Source organism: Chroicocephalus ridibundus, chromosome 6 (assembly GCF_963924245.1).
Source record: "Chroicocephalus ridibundus chromosome 6, bChrRid1.1, whole genome shotgun sequence".
Lineage (NCBI taxonomy): Eukaryota > Metazoa > Chordata > Aves > Charadriiformes > Laridae > Chroicocephalus > Chroicocephalus ridibundus.
The window spans coordinates 18,827,191-18,846,541 of record NC_086289.1 but is presented as its reverse complement, the minus strand read 5'-3'; the positions used below and the strand labels follow the sequence as shown (position 1 = coordinate 18,846,541).

Sequence of the window (19,351 nt, the reverse complement as noted above, 5' to 3'; positions counted from 1 at the left end):
AGGAGGAGCTGAGGTGACGGGCGGCGCCGTAGGCTTTGAGGTCGGCTCTGCTCGCTGTGAGGCTCCGCGGTGATGCCGGAGGTGTTATACTCCGCTCCCGGAGGGGGCGTTTCGGTGTTGGAGCACTAAAAATAACAGATTTATTTACTTAGGAAGCGGGACCCCCCGCCCTCCGCAGCGCTCCTCTCGTTCCCTCAGCAACGGCTGCCGCCCTCCGCCGCCAGGGGGCGCTGTGGCCGCGGCCGCGCGGGGCGGGGGGAGGGCCTCGGCGCGGCCCCGCCGCTTCCGCCGCCGGTACCGCACGCGCTCGCGGCCGCCGCCATGAAGTCGGTAGGACGCGGCTGTCGGGGGGAGGCGGGCGGGCTGTGGCGGCCGTGGCAGCGCTCACCGGGCTTCCTGTTGCCCCAGGTGCCGCCGCGGGGCTGGCACGGCGGCGGCCCGGTCGGTGCTGGGGGGGGAGGGCGGCCGCCGGTCGTCCGCCGCGGGCTCCTGGAGAGGGAACTGCTTTCCTCTGCCGGCTCCGCCTCCGCCCCTCGGCGGTGGGTTCCCGGCAAAACACACCTTCACCTCTCGCCCCTCGAGGGTGGTTTTGTCAGAACCGGGGGATGGATGAGGAAATGAAGGGCCGTGGTTCGTCCCGCTGAGGAGCGTGGCGGCGGGGCGGTGACGGCGGGGCAGCCCGCGGCGGGCCCTGTCCGCCCGGCCCCGGCGGCGGGGCCGCCTCGCGGAGGGGAGGAGGCAGAGCCCGAGCCCACCCCGGGCAGGGGCGTCGTCCTCTGCAGCTGCTCTGGCCCGGCGCTGCCCGTAGGCACAGGGACGACCGTCAGCGTTGCTTCTGTCTCTTCAGCGCTTTACCGATAGTCAAATCTAAAGAGGGAGAATAAAGGTGAACTGGCAAAATTTCCTCATTCGAGGAGCCCCACCCTGGGCCAGCCACTTGTCCCCCCACCAAAGGGACACCCCACCACCACCCCCGTAACCCAATGGCCCGTTTTCTCTCTGTAGCCCTTGCCTTTCCATACTCCCGCCTTGAGCTGTTCTGCATCCCATTCCATCCCCAACACTCCTGGGAACGTTGTGTGGTTTTGGCGCTGGGTGCCTGTGTTGATGGAGCTGTTCTTGCAGCGCGCAGCCACCTGTCTTCCATGCAGCTACCGGTCACGGGGAGTTTAGGGCTGGAGACGGCCAAAGCTCAGCGTGAGGAAGTGTGCTGCGGGAGGACGTTTCCATGAGGCTGTGGCCTTGTACCAGTACCTTAACGTACCCTAAGGTACCTTGTACCTTATTGTGTGTTGGGGAAGGATGGCATCCTCAAGAGAGGAGACAGAGTGCTCGGGAGCACATAGGGCAAAGAACTGTGCCCTAGCAGTCTGTTTACCGTACTTTGAGTGTTCAGGTTTCTAAAAGTGATGGACGCAGGGTTTAATAAAATAGTTGTCTGAGAATGTTTCTGTAAAACATTCTTTGCAGGTCTGTCTTTTCAAAAATGTAACACAGCTGGGTAAATTTGGAGCTAACTCATGATACCATTTGGAAGAAGCATGTTCTCCTGTGACAGAAAGATGAACTTAATGAGATCTGAAACAGTGTAATAAATTTCACAGAGGCTATGAATATGTCAGTTACTTGTAGTTTTCTGTTTGTTCCCTAGAGAAAAAACACAAAACGAGTTCCAAGCTTTCGCAAGTTACTGAGAACTAGTAAAATAAAACTTGACAACAAATTAAAGAATAAACAGTACAAGCAGCAGAGCGCTGCTAAGAAGTATCGAAAAGAACAAAAGAAACTAAGGGAGGCTGTCAGAGATGCTATCTCTAGAAAACCTTTTCCGCTGGAAGAATGCAAGAAAAAACAAGTTGGTAAGTGTTTGCTCAGTTTTATTTTTGTAAGTGATAAAGTACAAGGGTTACTAAATATCCTGCTGCATGTTTAATTTTCTGTGTACAATAATTGCTGCTCTTGTTTCAATGAACAAAAGGGAGAATTATGAAAAGTAAAAAGTTCCATTCTGGCAACAAGATCTGACAGCTGGAGGTGGTAGAAATGTGTTTGCTCTAATCATTATTGGATCTCACAATAACGGGGCAGTTTCGAGGTCTGAATGTACATACAGGATCTTAATTTGTATGCATTGTCTTCTGAAATAGCTGAAAAACATGAAGAAGAGGAAGAAGATGCTCTTCCCCTGGACATGATGGATGAAGATGACTTAAAATTAATGGAAGATTTGTCTCAAAAGGCATCCTTTTTAACCAGAGATCTTTCTTCTAAGTGAGTGTTGTGATGTCTGTCTACTTTTTGTACCAGTTCAGCTTTGTGGTTAATACGTAATTAATATGTAATGTAATACATACATCAGGAGGTCAGTTTCAGTCTGGTGTTTCTTTTCAGTTCCAGTTTAGTGTTTCCTTAATCTGTCAGTATATTCAGTATTAATGCATTGATGTGCATCAGTACATTCACCTGTTCTGCCTGACCTTCAGGATACTGTTTCTGCAGTGTTCCCTCCTGTGAGGTCCCTAGCTGTGAGATGAGTAGCACTCCTCAAACTGGAAAAGATACTTTAATCTGTATACAGAGTACTTTTTTCTATATGTAGAGTATTCAGGATGTTCCCTGGACATTGGGCCACTGTACTTTCCATATTGGATTGCAAATTGCTGTAAAAAAAATAAAGGCTCTGGAAGCCGTGTCTGTAAATACATACAACACCAAAACATTCATACAAAAAAATTCCTTACCAGTTTTCTGGAGCAAGGTGTTAGGCAGAGTTCACAATGAAGTACACAGAAAGATAGTTCTACAGAGTATTCTATTGCATGATTGTTTGAAAATCTTAACTTGCCTTTTCTGATGACTGTGAAAAGACTCTGTATGCCTAGCTGCTGTAAGGTGGTTTTAATTTGCCCTGTAAACTCCACGTTTCTTCAGTGCTGGAGTACTTGTTTCAGATTGAATGTTGAAATGAGCAAAAATCATTTTTTCATTGTTTTGAAGAAGAGAGAGCATTTCTTTTAGCTTTTTTTTTTTCTAATCCCAGTACAAATTAATTTGTTAATGCTGATTGTAGTTACTAATTAATAATTTAGTCTCGTTTTTAAAGAAAGTAGTAAATGGCTTTTTATTTCCAGAGTTAACAATTGTGCTGCACTCTACTGATTGGTCTCTTGTAGCCAAATTGCAAGTTCTCGCATTATAATAGTTTTACTTCAAACCTTCCCCTTCCCACAAACAAACTAGATGTCACATAAGTTTAAACACAAAAATTATTGTGTATTTTTACTTGGTGACATTTTTCAAGATGCAGTTCTTCGTGTCTTGCATTCATTATGACAAGCATTTTTAGAATGGTGGAAAACCGCAATGGAAGTAGGTGCTCTTTTACCTGTTTTACTAGCTTTTATCTCCTTTCATAGTGTTCTCTAAAACTGCAGAATATGTCTTTTTTATCTGCTTTACTCTGATGAACTATAATTATTCTTAAGAACTTGTGAAATATTACCTCACTTATAAATTACATGTTCATATTAGCACAGACTAAATACTTATGTTCTTATATACTTATGTGCAGGTTAAGAACATATCCTGCGAAAGGTTGGTACACTACACTGCATTATTTCTGTTATGCTTCGAGAGTGGGGTGTGACACTGGCTTTCCCAGTCAGCAGAGTAGAAAAGTGACGGTAGTAACAGTAGAAGTTAACACGGAGTAGGGATAAATAAAAATGTGCACTGACCCACTCATTATCACATCCTGGTTAAGCCTCGCCTGGGAAGTCAAGGCAGTATAGGGCAGAGCGGGACATCTTAAGGAAGACACTGGACTGTTTGTCCAGTGCGAGGGTCCTTGTCCTGCTTGCTTGCTGGTGGAATCTTTCACGGCAGGACTGCTCAGTGTTAAATTTTTAGTGAGCTTCAGCCCTGCCAGGGCACCTGCTCATGCCGTGGGGAGGGAGGCAAGTAAAATAGCACTCTGGCCTAGGTGAGAGACAGGCTGTGCTTAGGTCTTAGTAGTTTCTACTTTGCATCTTTGTATTTTAATCAGTCTTTTCCAAAATTTTTAATATTTTAGGGATGAAATCATGTTTCCGAGGGGTGTTTGCGTTTGCAAGTTTCATCTGATTTGTTCACTGTTGCCTTACTTGAAGGGTCCTGGCATCCTTTACTGCTACATGAATGGGAGCAGTGCCACCTCAAACCCACCAGCTAGTACTAGGGTTTCCAGATGTCTGGTATGACCCAGTATTTTCTTTATTCTCAACAGAACAGTCACAGACATATAGAATTCCTGTGCTTGTTGAGTAGGATTGGGTACACAGGAAAGGTTTGATCTGCACAGGGACAGCAAGGCTGAGGCTGGTGCGTTGTCCTTACCATGCACGCATAGGGTGACTGTCGTGTGTGCAGGAAATCTGGGTAGACTCTGGGATATAAAACTACTTCTCATACAAGTGATTTTTACTTTCTGAAGCCTAGCAGTCTCTGAGCCCAGAGCTTTCAGAATCCTTCAGATGTCCATAGTTGAAACTCTGCCCCTTACAAGAACAAAAGCAGTATTCCTGTTATAAGACAGACCGTGTGGCTTCAACAATGTGATTCCTTGTTCCTGGCTTTTAGTTTTTTAGTAAGATAAACAGATAACACATTTCATAGTGTACCTGTACTATAAGCGATTACACCAATTAATTATTTTTTTTTTAAATTCAAAATCAATGCAAGTATTTTGCATGCGTGCGTTTACACTCATATGCCAATGTTCAAAATGCACAAAGTTGGCTGACCTGCCAGATTAACTTAATCTCATTTTGTCTTTGCTCGTTTAACATTTAGTTTCCTATAAAAAGGAGATGGGAAGCACTGTATTGTCCTGAATTTAAAGATCCTGTACAGATCCACATAAAAATTGCTTGATTGAGTGGTGACTGGTGTGATCAGAGGTGAACACGCTCAAACATTCCACTTAATAAGATCAGCCATCATTTATTTTTCTGAGTGTGGACACTTAATCCAGCTCATGTCCTGTCATACATGGTTCATGTCTAATTTGATGGCTAATTCATTTAGTTTGCCTTGTATTTTTCAGTGAACCTGTTCACATCAAAAAACGAAAACATGAAAGTGTGATGGACAAATATGAGAAGGTGCCAAGACGCATGCAGACTGAGCCAGAAAAAGAACTTATCCATCTGCTCCCCATCAAAGACAAGGGTGGCATTATTCCCCGAACTATGGAAAAGCCAGGTAAGACACGGATTCTGGAACTGGTATAGTAGCCAAGATGTACATAATTTGTTCTTTTAAAATTCCACAGCATTTATTACATGCCTGACACAAGACACTCTATTTTTGCAGTTCTCAATGTTGCACAGGATGAAGAAGAGGATACAGCGGAAGTGGAGGAAGGAGAGGGTAATAAACATCATGTATGCTTTCTGTTGTGCGTTTTTTGTTGGTTTTTTTTTTTCCCCAAACATTGTGGTTTAACCCCAGCCAGCAACTAGGACCATGCAGCAGTTCACTCACTCCCTATCTTTCCCCTAGTAGGGTAGGGAAAAGAGGGAGAAAAAGAGGAAAAAAAAAAAAAAACCCTGAGAGAAAGACAGTTTAATGGAAGAGAAAATAGTAATAATGGTAAGAGAGTATACAAAATTGTAATGCAATACAATTGCTCACCACCTAATGATCGATTGCCCAGCCTGTCCTGAGCAGCGATCATGGATTCCTGCCTCCCGATCAACCCTCATTTATATACAGAGCAGGACATCTATGGTATGGAATATCCTTTGGCCAGTTTGTCCTGTCTATGCTCCCTCTCAGCTTCTATGGGAAGCTGAAAAAGTCCTTGACTCAATGTAAGCATTACTTAGCAACAACTAAAACAGTATGTGTTAGCAGCGTTATTCTCATACTAAATCCAAAATACAGCAGCTACTAGGAAGAAAATTAACTCTGTCCCAACTGAAACCAGGACACCAAATCACTGATTTATCTGAAGAGTACTTTGCTGTTCCCTAAAGAAGCTTGTAATTTAAGTGCATTTTGTTTAGGGTGTTGCCATGTTGCCACCAAAGCATAACGGTGATTCAGAGTTTGGTTTCTTACATGTTAGTATCTCAGGACCTGAGCAACAGCTGGCTTCAGAATCTCTTTCTCTAAAATTATTTTGATTTTCACCTGGAACTGATGTTTGCATGACATTCCTTATTGATGTGTCATCTTTGCTAGTTAGAAGGAAAATCTTGGTCTTAATTTAAAGAATATATGCCGTGGTTCTAGTTTGATTACTCTGAGATAATTTTGAAATGCAGTTCAGGACACAGACTTGTGTAGGCTTTTGAGTGTCTATCTTTGACATTTTTTACTTAAAACATCAGAATACCAGGAAATACAGATTTCAGTTTGCAGTTTGCTATCCAGTAAAGGAGTCATATGCAAATAACTGTTGCAGTTGTAACACTGCTAATTCTGGGTCATTATTCTCTAATCTGAAGTTGAGGAAGTACTTGAATACTTGAAGCAAAATAACACTCAGAAAATGCAAATAAAACAATTGTATTTTTAAAAGAAAAAGTGGTGAATAATTTGCTGCAAATTGCAGAGCACTGCAGTTTCTTGGCACAGTTGGGGTCATATGTTGAGTTTGTATGTTGCCACTGTACTTAGAGGTACCATTTGCAGATTGAAAAACATTTGGTCCAATTTTTTTTTTCAGGTGTAAGATTTTGGAGTGGAAGAAGAATTAATCTCTGGGTTAATATAAGATCTAGCAAGGTCCTTCTTTTACTGTGGAGTGGCATGTGTTACTCTTGTGTGGGGCTATCACAGTACCCATCTGAAATGCAGTATCTGGAACTGTAGCATTTGTTAAGTGGCTTCCGTAGTGACCTTCCTTTTAACTCTCACACCTTATGCTAGACTTTAATGAAGAACCCCTGCCTGTTCTCACTCCTGAGGAAATGGCTGCTCAAAGGAGACAAAAGCTGCAGGAAAGGAAGATGCACATAGCAGCCTTAGCATCTGCCATTCTCTCCGAGCCAGACAACAACGTAGGTAGCATTGACTTAACGTGCATGTACGTGTGCCTGTGTTGTGCAGTAAGTCAATAAATAAGTGACCAAAAGTGACCAAACAATAGCAAAAGCAGAAAAATACGTGAGTAGAACAAGGAAAAAGTTCAGGGTTGTATCACTTCTCAGGGGATGGCAAACAGTGAAACTGCTGCCATAGGTTGGTGCAAAGGATTTGAATGAGGTGAAGAACCAGATGACTCTGTGCTGTTCAGGAATAACTTGTCCTTCTGAGTACTTTTGGTTTTAGGAAATACTGTCTGTGATATTTCCTGTCCAAACTACCTTGTTCCTTAAGCGTGACCTTATTTAAGCTCTCATTTCAGGGTTGTATCTGATAGTTCTCCATGTTTCAGGATATGATAATAATTTTTTTTTAATTCTGTGCAAATTTGTAATAGCAGGGTAGTTTGAACATTCCCGAGATAATTTGTTGAAGTATCTAGCATTTCTTGGCTCTCTATGCGGTGCTAAGTAGAGTCTGAGTAACTGCTGAGTTAGTTTTCTCTTTCTAGTATTTAAAAATGGGGCACATTTCTCGGGGCAAACTTTTGCTGAAATGTACATTGTGCTTGTATGTTGGTTTGTGAGTGATCTTCAGCTGACTTTGTCTGACTCTTTTCTTAATCAGATTAAAAAGTTGAAGGAACTGCGTGCCATGCTGATGGAACAGGATCCTAATGTGGCCGTGATTGTTCGGAAGCTGGTCATGGTTTCTTTGATGGAGATATTCAAAGATATTGTGCCTTCTTACAAAATTCGGCCTCTAACTGAAGCAGAAAAGGCTACCAAGGTGAAATACCAAATTTCTTTATAGAGTATTGTGAGTAGTTTGGATTTTTTTAAGTTATGCCAAATATTAATAGTGATTTGTTGAATATGAATTTACAGTTTTGAGCAAAGGGTGACAAATACACAAGTTCTTGTGGAAATTCTGAAACTGTGATACTTTCAGGGGCAGAGGTCTTTGTTTTGAACCTTTAATTCTTATGTACTTCGTTCAATAAGTAGGTGATGTGCTGGTGGTAATGGAGGAAAAAAATAGTATATAAAAGAGGTATACCAAACCTGGGTGACTTTCATAACAAACTGTGGAATAAGACAGTGTTTTGTGTTAAACTGAAGGGAACTAGAAAGAAATTATGCAACGTTAACAGCTAACTGGCACAGATTTCTTTGAGATGTGTTTAGTAATTAGCTGAACAAATGCAGAGTAACTTGTTTTCTGGAGCTTGTTTTTAACCAATTCTGTAGAAGGTAGCGCAGTTTAGAGTCATGACCTTAAAATAACATCTAGTTACAAATTTCACTTCAGTCCCTATAAATTAAATAGGCCTAGTTGGAAAAGGCCCTCTAAGCACAAGAACATGTACAGAAATATGTAGAAATATTTTAATAAATTTCTAGGAATGTCTGCCTAGAAGAAAAATATACTTAGGTATCTGTTATTTGTTTTAAAACTTCTTTTTTTTTTCCACCACTCACAGGCTAATTTCAGGATTTAGCTCTCCAAATAAAATTTCATTTGTATTATGTTTACAGGTTAAAAAAGAAACTCAGAAACTGAGAGAATTTGAAGAAGGCCTTGTGAGCCAGTATAAATTTTACTTGGAAAATCTGGAGCAAACGATTAAAGGTACAGTTAGTGCTTCCCATTTTTTGTAGTAAATGTAAAATTGTTTGCGGCATTACAATTTACCTCCTCTGATTGAATACTACCTGCTGTCTTTGAAATAGTACTTGAATGAAGTATGAAGGAGCATGCCTGCAATAACTAAAAATGTAAATATTTAGAAGCTCCCCTACATTCTGAACAGTAATCACTAAAAATAATATTTTGTGCAGATTGGAAACAAAGGAAGCTGAAGAAAAGCAATGTCATCTCATTAAAAGCATATAAAGGTCTAGCAGAGATTGCAGTGAAGTGTCTATGTGAGCTGCTTGTGGCGCTACCCCACTTTAACTTCCACAACAACATTATTGTTCTCATTGTTCCGCTCATGAATGATGCATCAAAAATGGTAAGTTATTTTCTGATTAGGGAAAGAGTTCTTGTTTTGCATGAAAAATAATGTATTCCTGAGTTTATTCCACAGATCCTGTGGCTGTATCTTTTTGCTGTTTTACAGGCTGTGTCCACTTTCTAATTAGTAAATACCACCAGTATTACCAGTTAGCTGTTGTCATGGACTTGGCTTTACAGAAGCATTTGTTTGAATTCACTTTTCAGATTTCTGAACTGTGCTGCGAGGCAGTTAAGAAGCTCTTTAAACAAGACAAGTTGGGCTGCGCTTCACTCGGTGTAGTTAAGGTCATTTCTGGTCTTGTGAGGGGTAGAAATTACGATGTCAGACCTGAGGTAAGAGTCTTTCTGTTGTACTACACAATTTTCTTCTGTCAACAGTTTAAAAAAAAGCTGTAAGTTAAAGTTAGTGCAACTGCTGGCTACAGATAAGCAGAATTTCCTCACTCTGTTAGAATACAGGCAACTTAGGAGTGGGCTGAGGCAGAGGGTGAGAGAGAAAGAGATGGGCTAAGGGAAGGAGACTGGGAAGAGGAGATCAGATCCTGACAGAGACGTGGATTAAGTCAGGCGGGGGGACCTGAAGTGAGGGAGGCAGATGGAGGAATGGATAGAAATGGACAGTGCTGGGGGAGGAACTGGGACCAGAGATGAGAGATACAGGTATGAAGGAACAGGAGGGGAGTAAACAGAAGAACCTTTGACTAGCAAAGCCCACTACCTGGAATGGAACTCAGGATTTTTTACCCTCCATTCCTCTGCCGCAGATCACCTTTTATTGTATTTATTTTATTTTACAATAGGTGTTAAAAGTATTTCTTCACTTAAGAATTAAGGAAGTAGAATTACAAAAAGATTCTGAAGACATTGCACCAAAGAAGAAGTTCATGACTTACAAAGAGAAAAGAAAAAACCTTTCAAGAATGCAAAGAAAGGTATGATGTGCTTTTTCATGCTTTGCTTCAGTGACTTTATGTAGCAAGTTGTTCTAGCAATGATTGCACTTCTCCTGTTGCCATTGTTAACTCTCAGCATCAGTGATTGTGTTGTACTTGAACATTTATGAGGTTCTACAGGGAATTTATTATCTTACCATTTTTTTTCTCTTTCTGGTCTTGATAATGCCATTGGTTGTTTCTGATAGGAAGGAGTATATCTTAGTCGATTACCCTGTAGCATCGCAGCTCCAACTTAAGCAACTCACTAAGCATGGAAGATTTGTTCTCTGGGTATCTTTGGAACCTGGATATCCAGGCTGATTGGAAAGATTTAATTTGTTATCTTAAAATCAACTGTATGTTTTCAGTGGAGGAAAGCAGAAGAGAAACTGGAACGAGAACTCTTGGAAGCAGAAGCGTCAGAAAGCAAAGAAAAAAAACTGAAACTGGTAAATAATTTAGAAATTACTTTTCTACTTTTGCAAGGTAGCCACTCCTAACCCTTTTGTAACCAAGTTCTCCCCCGCATCCCAACCTGTCAGCATTCTACACCTCTAGATAATACTGGCAACTTACAAACATTTTGCCTGTGCCAGAGGTCTAGGTTTTAGTAAACCAAGCCCTCTCAGTTTACCCAGGAAAGCCAACTTAGCCATTCCTGCTTCCTTTTGTTCTCTGTGCAAAAAAAGTACTTGAATCCATTGACATATATCCTCCAGGTGCCCTGTTCCATATGACGCTGTGTAATGGCTGTTACCAGCCTCTCAGAGTGGCGTTTAGGCAAGAGAGAAGTATGGCTAGCGTGGACTGAGGGGAAGGGAGACAGTTTAGCGAGGGGGGGTGAAGGGATAGAGTAGGGAGCAGGAGAGCAGGACTTGAGCCTTTCACCATAGGAGAGCAGAGGTGGCAGTGCCAGGACCGGTTTGGAAGGCCTGAGTGCAGGCTTGGACAGAGAGGAGTATTTTCAATTGAGTTTAAGTCAAGTAGAAATGTCTTGTTTTCATGCTTCAGTATTTTTTTTTGTTTTCTTTCCTTCAGCACACAGAGACCTTGAATATTGTATTTGTAACATACTTTAGAATCTTGAAGAAAGCTCAGAAGTCTCCACTTTTGCCAGCCGTGCTAGAAGGTCTTGCAAAGTAAGAACAGAGTCCACTTTCTTCTGTGTGTGTTAGAAAAGACATAAAGCACCAAAGGGATTTTTGACTTGGAAAGGGGTTTATAAGCAGTGAGAGAAGACTACCCCTGAAACATTTGTTAAAATTCTTTTATTTCTCTGCTGAAGTTTTCACCTACTTCTAAAAACATTTCAATGTGATGTGAAATTTCCCATGATAGAATTGGTGTGATGCAAACCCAGGGTGTGATGTGATTCCATTATTTGGTCTGATTATCTCCTCAAGAACACTGAGCATGTCTCTGGCCTATAGGGAAGCTGTGATTAACAGTTAGGGGCTGTGAAGGGGCCATCTATGTGAAGATAACAGTTAATCACCATTTGATTTAGCTCTGCTTTTAAGGTGTGGATTCTGGCAATTCAAAATAGTTTGAACTGAGTTTGCAGATAATGTGTATAGCATAAAAATAAAAATCCCTTTGATTCTAGGTTTGCTCATCTCATAAATGTGGAATTTTTTGATGACCTGGTGATTGTCCTTCATTCTCTCATTGCATCTGGGGTAAGTTGAGCTCATTTTGTTACAGTTTTCCTAAAAGTATGTTCTTTGGGGTACTTAATCAGTTTTGTATTCTTAGGATTTAAGCTATCGTGAGAGTCTTCATTGCATTCTCAGTGCTTTTCATATACTCTCTGGTCAAGGTAAGAGATGTTTAAAAACAAACTTTTGTTTAATATCGTCTGATAAATTAGTGGAGTAAACGTGTTTATTTGGGATTATGTTAATAGGTGATGTTCTTAACATTGATCCGATGAAATTCTACACACATCTATACAAGACACTGTTCAGTCTACATGCAGGTAACTCCAGATTCTCATTTTCATTGTTCACCAAGATAATGTTTATTCTGCTTATTTGATATCATAGCCCTAATATATTGTTAATAAACTACAGTTGTTTTGGATACCTGAGTTCTGAGAAGAGTACTTTCTCCTTTTTTCTCAAGTTGCACATTGCACTACTGCAATACTAATACTAGAAGTATTATTACAGAATCACAGAATGGTTCGGGTTGGAAGCGACCTTAAAGATCATCTAGTTCAACTCCCCTGCCATGGGCAGGGACACCTCCCACTAGACCAGGCTGCTCAAAGCCCCATCCAGCCTGGCCTTGAACACCCCCAGGGATGGGGCATCCACAGCTTCCCTGGGCAACCTGTTCCAGTGCCTCACCACCCTCACAGGAAAGAATTTCTTCCTGATACCCAGTCTAAATCTACTCTCTTTCAGTTTGAAATTGTTGCCCTGTGTCCTATCATTACACTCCCTGATAAAGAGTCCCTCCCCATCCTTCCTGTAGGCCCCCTTTAGGCACTGGAAGGCCGCTATAAGCTCTCCCCAGAGCCTTCTCTTCTCCAGGGTGAACAACCCCAGCTCTCTCAGCCCTACCATGCAATACATGGTAACGGGTTCTAATCATGTGTCTTCATTAGGGAATGCCGAGTATGCTTGGATAAGCATTTATCCTGTCCTCAGTATAAGTTTTTTGACTTCCTTATAATTGTTTCTTTCAGTGGCAATTTAAAAATTATCTATTTTTTCTCTAATTCTTTCTCTAATAGAGAAAAATATCTTATTTTTTTTCTAATACAGTTTTTAAAATAATTTCAATTTAAATTCTGGTTTCTAAAATCTTCTGATTTATATTTCTGATTTTTTAAATTCTGACATTCTAATTTTCTAATCTAAATTTTCTAATAATTCTGAGTAGCTGAACAGTTTATGGAGAAAAGGATACTTATAAAGTTTGAAATTAACATAATTTTAATTAAATTCATAAATTTGTATTCACTAAGGAGCAAAGATTGAGAAAAAACATTCTACAGTTCTGGATGGCTAAAAGACTTGATCTTTGCACTGTTTAACAATTTATAAAAGATGATAGAATGAATGCACTTAGGGTCAAAACACTAACTGCTTCTAATGTTTAGACATTTTTGATGGAACGAATATTTTCTTAGAAAGGAGCACAGAAACAATTATACATTTTTTTCTGCTCAAAAATGGACTGTTTTTACCAACAAAGGATGGATGCTTCTGTCTGTATCACATGCTGTGCCTGAACCTCCTAGCTTTCATGCTATTTCTCAGGTTCCAGTGTGCAGACAATAGCAGAGTATGTAGCTGTATGCTCCTCAAAATGGTTATTTACTCTTTGTGTGAAATTCTGCTTTTGAGGTCGTACCAATGATGATATAGAGATTGTGCTCCAGTGCCTGGATGTCATGTTTGCCAAGCGGAGAAAGCAAGTTTCCCAGCAGCGAGCTCTTGCTTTCCTGAAGCGACTTTCCACGCTTGCCCTTCACGTGCTTCCAAACTCCAGTGTTGGGATCTTGGCAACAAACAGGGTATTAATGCAAGTAAGTTTTACTTGTTAGAATTTTTAGCTTACTGGCTAAATGTTATTGAATTTTTTGACAAATTTATTTTATGCAAAATATTTTCAAGCATCTTAAGGAAGAATGAGGAAAACAGAGTATCCTTAAATGCTACTGAGACTGAATAGCATAGAATGAATCCTGAACTTAACCATGTTATAATTGGATGTGTAATATAAGCAACTCAGTCCTTTTTTTGTGTGTTGTAGATATTCCCAAAGATGGACCTCTTACTAGACAACGAGTCTCAAGGCAGTGGAGTTTATCTCCCAGAACTAGATGAACCGGAGCATTGCAATGCTCAGAACACAGCGCTGTGGGAGCTGCATTTACTGCAGGTTAGTGAGTAACTGAGCGATTTGGGAAGTAAAAGTCAGGAATAAATAGCTGCTAAATGGTTTTATATGCTTTACACAAATAGAGAACAGAGATCTTCAGGCCTATCAATCAAATCTGGGCCACATACCCTATTCCATACAAAGAGGGAGAGCAGCACAGTGGTACTGGGCAGGAATGAGCTCAAAAGGGGATGCTGCACATCCCGTGTGATAGCACCACACTGGATCTTACTGCAGGCTGCCTAATAAGACTACTTTGGAGGCTTTTAAGTTCCCTTGCAGTCCAGCCCTTCTCTGGGGAGCAACTGACACCTTGATCTGTCATTCCAGCCAGGGTTTAGAGTTTGGGGCTTTGGGAGGGCATCCTCTGCCCTTTCTCCTGCCTGCTGGGGGTAGGAGTTAGGTTAACTCCAGAGAGTTAACTCCAGTGAATAAATGTATGACTGCATGTTTTCATTCACTTAACCCCAGAAACTGACCAATTTTCGGGTGCTATTTCTCTATCTAAACCAAAAGCAGAACCTTCCATCTTATTGAAATGGAAATAAATGCGAGAAACCATAGATAAATACATTATCCCTTATCCCTCAGCCAGCTGCCGCCTTTCTTTTCTTTCAGAGACACTATCATCCAATGGTGCGGACGTTTGCAGCTCACCTTATTGCTGGAGCTCCAACTGAAGGCTCAGCAGCTCTTCCACTTGATTTGAGCCAAAGGTGAGTTACCAAAGAGTTCTGTTTTTAAAAAGAGTGCCCTGAAAAGTAGCTGTTGCTCATACTTTATTAAAGGAATCTCTAAAAATAATTATCCATAAAATTAAAAGATTCTGTTCTTCAAACTCACTGTCTTTGTTCTTCTGCCAGCACAGAATGTTGGCTGCCTTTTTCTTCTTTTTCTTTCTTTTGAGGCTTGTTGCCAGGCTGTGACAAGGGTAAAATTCTCAAAGTGCAGTGTGCTTTCTTCCCACGGGAGCAAAATATCTGCATCAGCAGCCCTGATCTGAATATGGATTAGGATCACTGAACCGTGGCTGTCCAGCATAAACTTGGAAACCAAGTTGCAGCCTAATGTCCCTAGTGTGTTAAAACACAAGAACAGCCATCTTGGTTCAGACTAAGGGCTAATTCAGCATCCCCTCTTCAGCAGTGGCTGGAAGCAGGTGCCTCCGGAAGAGTAGAAACAGGGCAAGTGTGTAAGACACATGCTCTGAGCAGTGTCCTGGCCTCCAGCTGGTTTCAGTCTGGTGCATTTCCTGAACCTGATACCATTCTCTTGTTTATTACCACTTCGTGGAATTCTTTTCAGAACTGTTCAGTGTCCCTTGAACCAGAGCATGCATTTTGCAAACAGAGCACTGTTTGGTAAGGGTTCTGTGAGTCCACAGCTCATCACGTTAAGACCTACCTTCTTTTGTTTTGAACCTAGTGCCAGCCTGCATCATTTAACAGTCCCTGGTTCTTGCCCTGGGAGGTAGAGTGAACAGGCTGCTCTAACACGCTCTTTCGGTGCCTCACCTGACTTGGGAGACCTCTGTCATATTGTCCCTCTGGCTACCGTCTCTTCTGGCTGAAGGGATCCAGCCCAGACAGGAGCTGTTCCATACTTTTCATCATCTTTGTTGACTATTCCTAAACTTTTACCAATTCAAGTGTTTCAAGATGAGGAAATTGGAGACTCAGATACAGTATTTGAGACGTGGGTGATCTGTGGATTTGTATACACTGATGTAACTATTTTCTATTCTGTTTTCTTTTTCTTTCCAACTCCAAACAGCATTAAGGTCACAATCCCATGAAAGCATCTATCATAACAAGTTTTTTTTCCTTAAGTGATAGTGGTCAACTATCAACTTTTATGTGACGCTGAGATTGCTTTTCTGTGTGGGTTTTTTTCCACGTTAAATTTAATTTGCTGTTTTACTGACCATCTCATGCAGTCTATCTGCAGTTCTTCGCAGGCAGCTCATTCTTACTACCACAAATAACTTGGTACTCTCCGGCTCGTCTTTGAGTGTGTTGAAAAGCAGAGGTTCTGGCACAGACCTCCTGGAAATCCATAGTTTCTTCCTGCCATTGCAAAACATAGACTCCTGTCCTCTCTTTCCTGTCTTTTGACCAGTTCTTGGCCCGTGTGATGGTCTTCCCTGTTCTCTCATGGCTGCTTAGTTTTCATAAAACCCTTTGGTAAATAAACTATTGGAAATTCAGGCAGATTGTATCAGCTAGATATAACCTTTATCTGTATTTTTTTATTTTACTTTTTAAAATTCATACAGGGCAAGCAGTGACTGCCTGGACCTCTGGCAAGTCAACAGAACAGTTTTCTTGTCTCCCATTTCATCTTCTGTCCCCCAGCTGAATATTTAGACACATTTTACTTGCATTGTTCCCCAGCTGTTGGTCTTTTCCAGGTGATGCTCATTTCTCTGAGGAGTTCTCTTAAAGCATGATGAGAGTATGAATGGCACATGTGTGGGAGAAGCTGCTCTTGGTTTGGTGAGGTCTTATTTGAAAATGTATCTAATGCCATTTTTCTTTCACTGTGGTTTTTGCTACAGGCCTGCTACAGAACTTTTTGAGGCATACAGTATGAGGGGAATGACCTTTAATCCTCCTGTTGCGTCAGTAACACCCAGAAGAAAGGTACCATCTTATCTCTCGGTGTCCTTTTTTTAACCACGATATACCAACATAACCTGTATCTGCTGCAATATATATTGCAGTGCCCAGGCACGAGCACACTTAAGTTTGGCTTTCTGGTTTCTGTATTTTCTGTGTCAAGTACCTTTTTTTAACTGGTATAAAATAGCACTGACTATAAAGAAGGAAAAAAGGCTGTATGAATAGTTCCACCTCCCATAGCATCAGTTAATGCAGCAAAATGAGTGTGGTAGCTATTATTTTACTTATCTTTTGCGTTCTGCAGTGCTTCAGTGCAGATTTCTTGGCCCTTTTCTGTAGTGATGAACTAATGTTTGTTCAAAAAGCAGTAATAAAAAGCCAGCTCTCTGTCCCCAGGGTGGGTAGTTGGCAGGACAGCTGGATTTCCAGAGCTTTTGATTGAGTATGTGGGAGGATACTGATCCCCATTAGCGTCAGTTTATAGCTTTAAAGTGTAAATTTGAAGGGAACAGAGAGCTAATGTATGAAGAGGAGAAATGGGTGTACACTGTTAAGATCCTCAGCACTGGATGTGTTCCAGATGCCAACCTCCATTAAACATCCACTGAGTGGTGCATCCTTTAAAAAGTGGTAATTACGTTTCTTTATTCCCAATGTAAACATTATAACCTATTAACCTTGTTAGTGCCTCCAATTTGTAACTCAGTAATGTCAGTTAGAACTTTGAGAGCACAATTTTATTTTCCATTTTAGAGAAGCAACTTCTGAAAATGCATTTGTACTGACTTACTCTGTCCTTTCACAATGAGGTCTTGAGGTGCCTGTCCTGGTAAGGGTGGTAGATGAGCAGCTCTGACAGAAGGCGACTGTGAACAGCAGATAGGAGAGAGATTGTGTAGTGCTTGAATAAAGAAGTGCACAAGCTCTTCAGGTAGCAGAAACAAAGGAAGAGGAAGATAACAGGGAGAACAAACTGTCCACAGGTGGTTACAAAGGAGATAACTGGGAAGAAGACTAAGGGTCTTGCCTACCCTCTGGCTGTTTGGCTCATTTTAACAAACGTTGGCAGTATCCAAGTTTTACCCTCTCTGTCCTGCATGGTTTTCTCTGTGTGCCACGCTGCCATTGTCTGTCAGCACTCCCCCCCATTGACAGAAGCTCTGCATTGGAGTTTTCTTTCCCTGTGCACCACTAAAAGAGGATCTCATTCGTCCCCGAGTGCACAAAGTACTCGACTATGGGAGTGTTTAAGACTTCAGCGGGGAGGTATAAATCACGTGCATGACCTTCCTCATCTGAGCACGAGGGAAGACTGGAGGGCTCCGGGTCTGGCTGCAGCCAGAAGGGATCTCTCAAGGCAGGGTCAGGGCATTGCGTTCTGACTCACAACCTCTGCCGTTGGCATTACTGCTTTCGCTCGCCTTTTCATCAGAGATGCTCGACTTATAAGGTGTGTTGAAGCAGCGTGTAAGCTCCGTCAGCGCTGGGCGCTGTGGCTAAGTGTAGTCGGTATTCTTCTAAAGCCTAGTTTACAACAAAACAAAAAAATCCTCACCAAAACCATGAGCTTACGAAGGGCTGCCTGACACAGTGCGTTGTTGCCAGCCAGGTGGCATTTAGTGGCAGGCCAGGTACACCTCAGCTGCTTGTTCCGTGGGCTGGGCGCATGGGAGAGAAACGGGGCTGCTAATTCAAGCTGTGCATGGAAAATGCATACTGGCCTTGCTAGTAATGCAACTACTATTTTGTAATTTTCAGGATACATTCTCACAAATGGATGCATTTATAGATGAAGAGCTGAACAAACTGCTTCAACAACGCATCGGTGAGACTGTTGTTCACAAACCCTTGGATTTTGCTAAACATTTGAAGGCATCATCCTTGTCGTAAATGGTATCTGTCAATCAGTCATGTTCCGTTGCCTTCTTAATTATGGAGAAAGACTGTCTGAAAGAAATTTCCACTCATCATTAAAGGAGTTCAAGTTGGCTGAATACAGAAACACACAAGAAATGTGTGTAACAGCAGGTTTTTTTTCACACGTGGTTGAAGGCCTCTCTCGCCACTTCACCACCGAGCCCGTGTTTCTCAGGGCTTGGGAACACCAACGGCCAATTTAAAAAAGATACAAAAACCAGGTCATTTTAAAATTGTTTGCAACCATGCATTATAGTATTTTTGTTTATGTATTTTCTAAGTTTTATAACAGAATATAGACATACGTGTTTCTGAGAAATCACTGGGTTGTGTTGATAAATTAATAAATATTTTGGAAATTTTAATATAATATTGGCTTTGAGTTTAAGATACCTACAGACTTGGAATATGTATTGCATTTTTTTCTGGTTTTCTTCTGACGTCTCCTAACCATTTACCTCATCTTGAAATGTTGCATTTGGTGGGTTTTTTCCCCTCTGGTAAATCTTGGTATTGGCCAATTGAGATTACTAAATTCCACTTCGGAACTACCATCATGATTGAAGGCTCTACTACGATGTCTTCAGTAAACCACCGCTGTCGAGAATACTGGAGAAATTCAGGGTAAGAATGTAAATCTTTTTTCCTTTTTTTAATCTTAATTCTCCAAATATTATTTATTGTCTGGTTGTATTAGAATCCATTTTCAGCTGCAAACAGTAAGTAAAATATATGAAATACCTTCAAAGTTGAGTATTGGCGTTATGCGAATTCCGTTCCGCAGGGGAGTGTGTCTGGCCGCTAAGACCTTTTGTAGTGTTTGGTCTGTGATGTCTCTTGCTCAAGTCGCTTAACCTTCTTACAATAATTAGAAAACATTTCTTTTTCTCT

At 41.4% G+C, this 19,351-nt stretch overlaps 1 protein-coding gene across 2 annotated transcripts; it reads left to right on the top strand.

Annotated features, from left to right (window-relative positions):
* The first annotated feature begins 47 nt into the window (after positions 1-47).
* On the top strand, positions 48-18,883 carry NOC3L (NOC3 like DNA replication regulator). Of its 2 annotated transcripts, none has more exons than XM_063337773.1 (21): positions 48-330; positions 1,652-1,859; positions 2,148-2,271; positions 5,084-5,241; positions 5,353-5,409; positions 6,916-7,046; positions 7,699-7,860; positions 8,610-8,703; positions 8,913-9,088; positions 9,298-9,426; positions 9,894-10,025; positions 10,397-10,477; positions 11,067-11,167; positions 11,635-11,707; positions 11,784-11,847; positions 11,935-12,006; positions 13,385-13,566; positions 13,794-13,922; positions 14,541-14,638; positions 16,480-16,564; positions 18,302-18,883. In XM_063337773.1, exons 1-21 carry the CDS (start codon positions 322-324, stop codon positions 18,431-18,433), a joined length of 2,397 nt encoding a protein of 798 aa, XP_063193843.1. In that variant the 5' UTR covers positions 48-321; the 3' UTR covers positions 18,434-18,883. The 2 variants fall into 2 exon arrangements, with proteins under 2 accessions (XP_063193843.1, XP_063193842.1); XM_063337772.1 differs by lacking the exon at positions 48-330 and adding an exon at positions 1,165-1,270.
* The last annotated feature ends 468 nt before the right edge of the window (positions 18,884-19,351 follow it).

What these genes read in the sequence shown, in the direction of transcription:
- NOC3L (XM_063337772.1), top strand. Translation starts at nt 1,229, where the DNA reads ATGAGGCTGTGGCCTTGTACCAGTACCTTAACGTACCCTAAG. An exon ending in GTACCTTAACGTACCCTAAG is followed by an intron (nt 1,271 to 1,651) that starts GTACCTTGTACC and finishes TTTGTTCCCTAG; the next exon opens with AGAAAAAACACAAAACGAGT. An exon ending in GGGAGCTGCATTTACTGCAG is followed by an intron (nt 13,923 to 14,540) that starts GTTAGTGAGTAA and finishes CTTTTCTTTCAG; the next exon opens with AGACACTATCATCCAATGGT.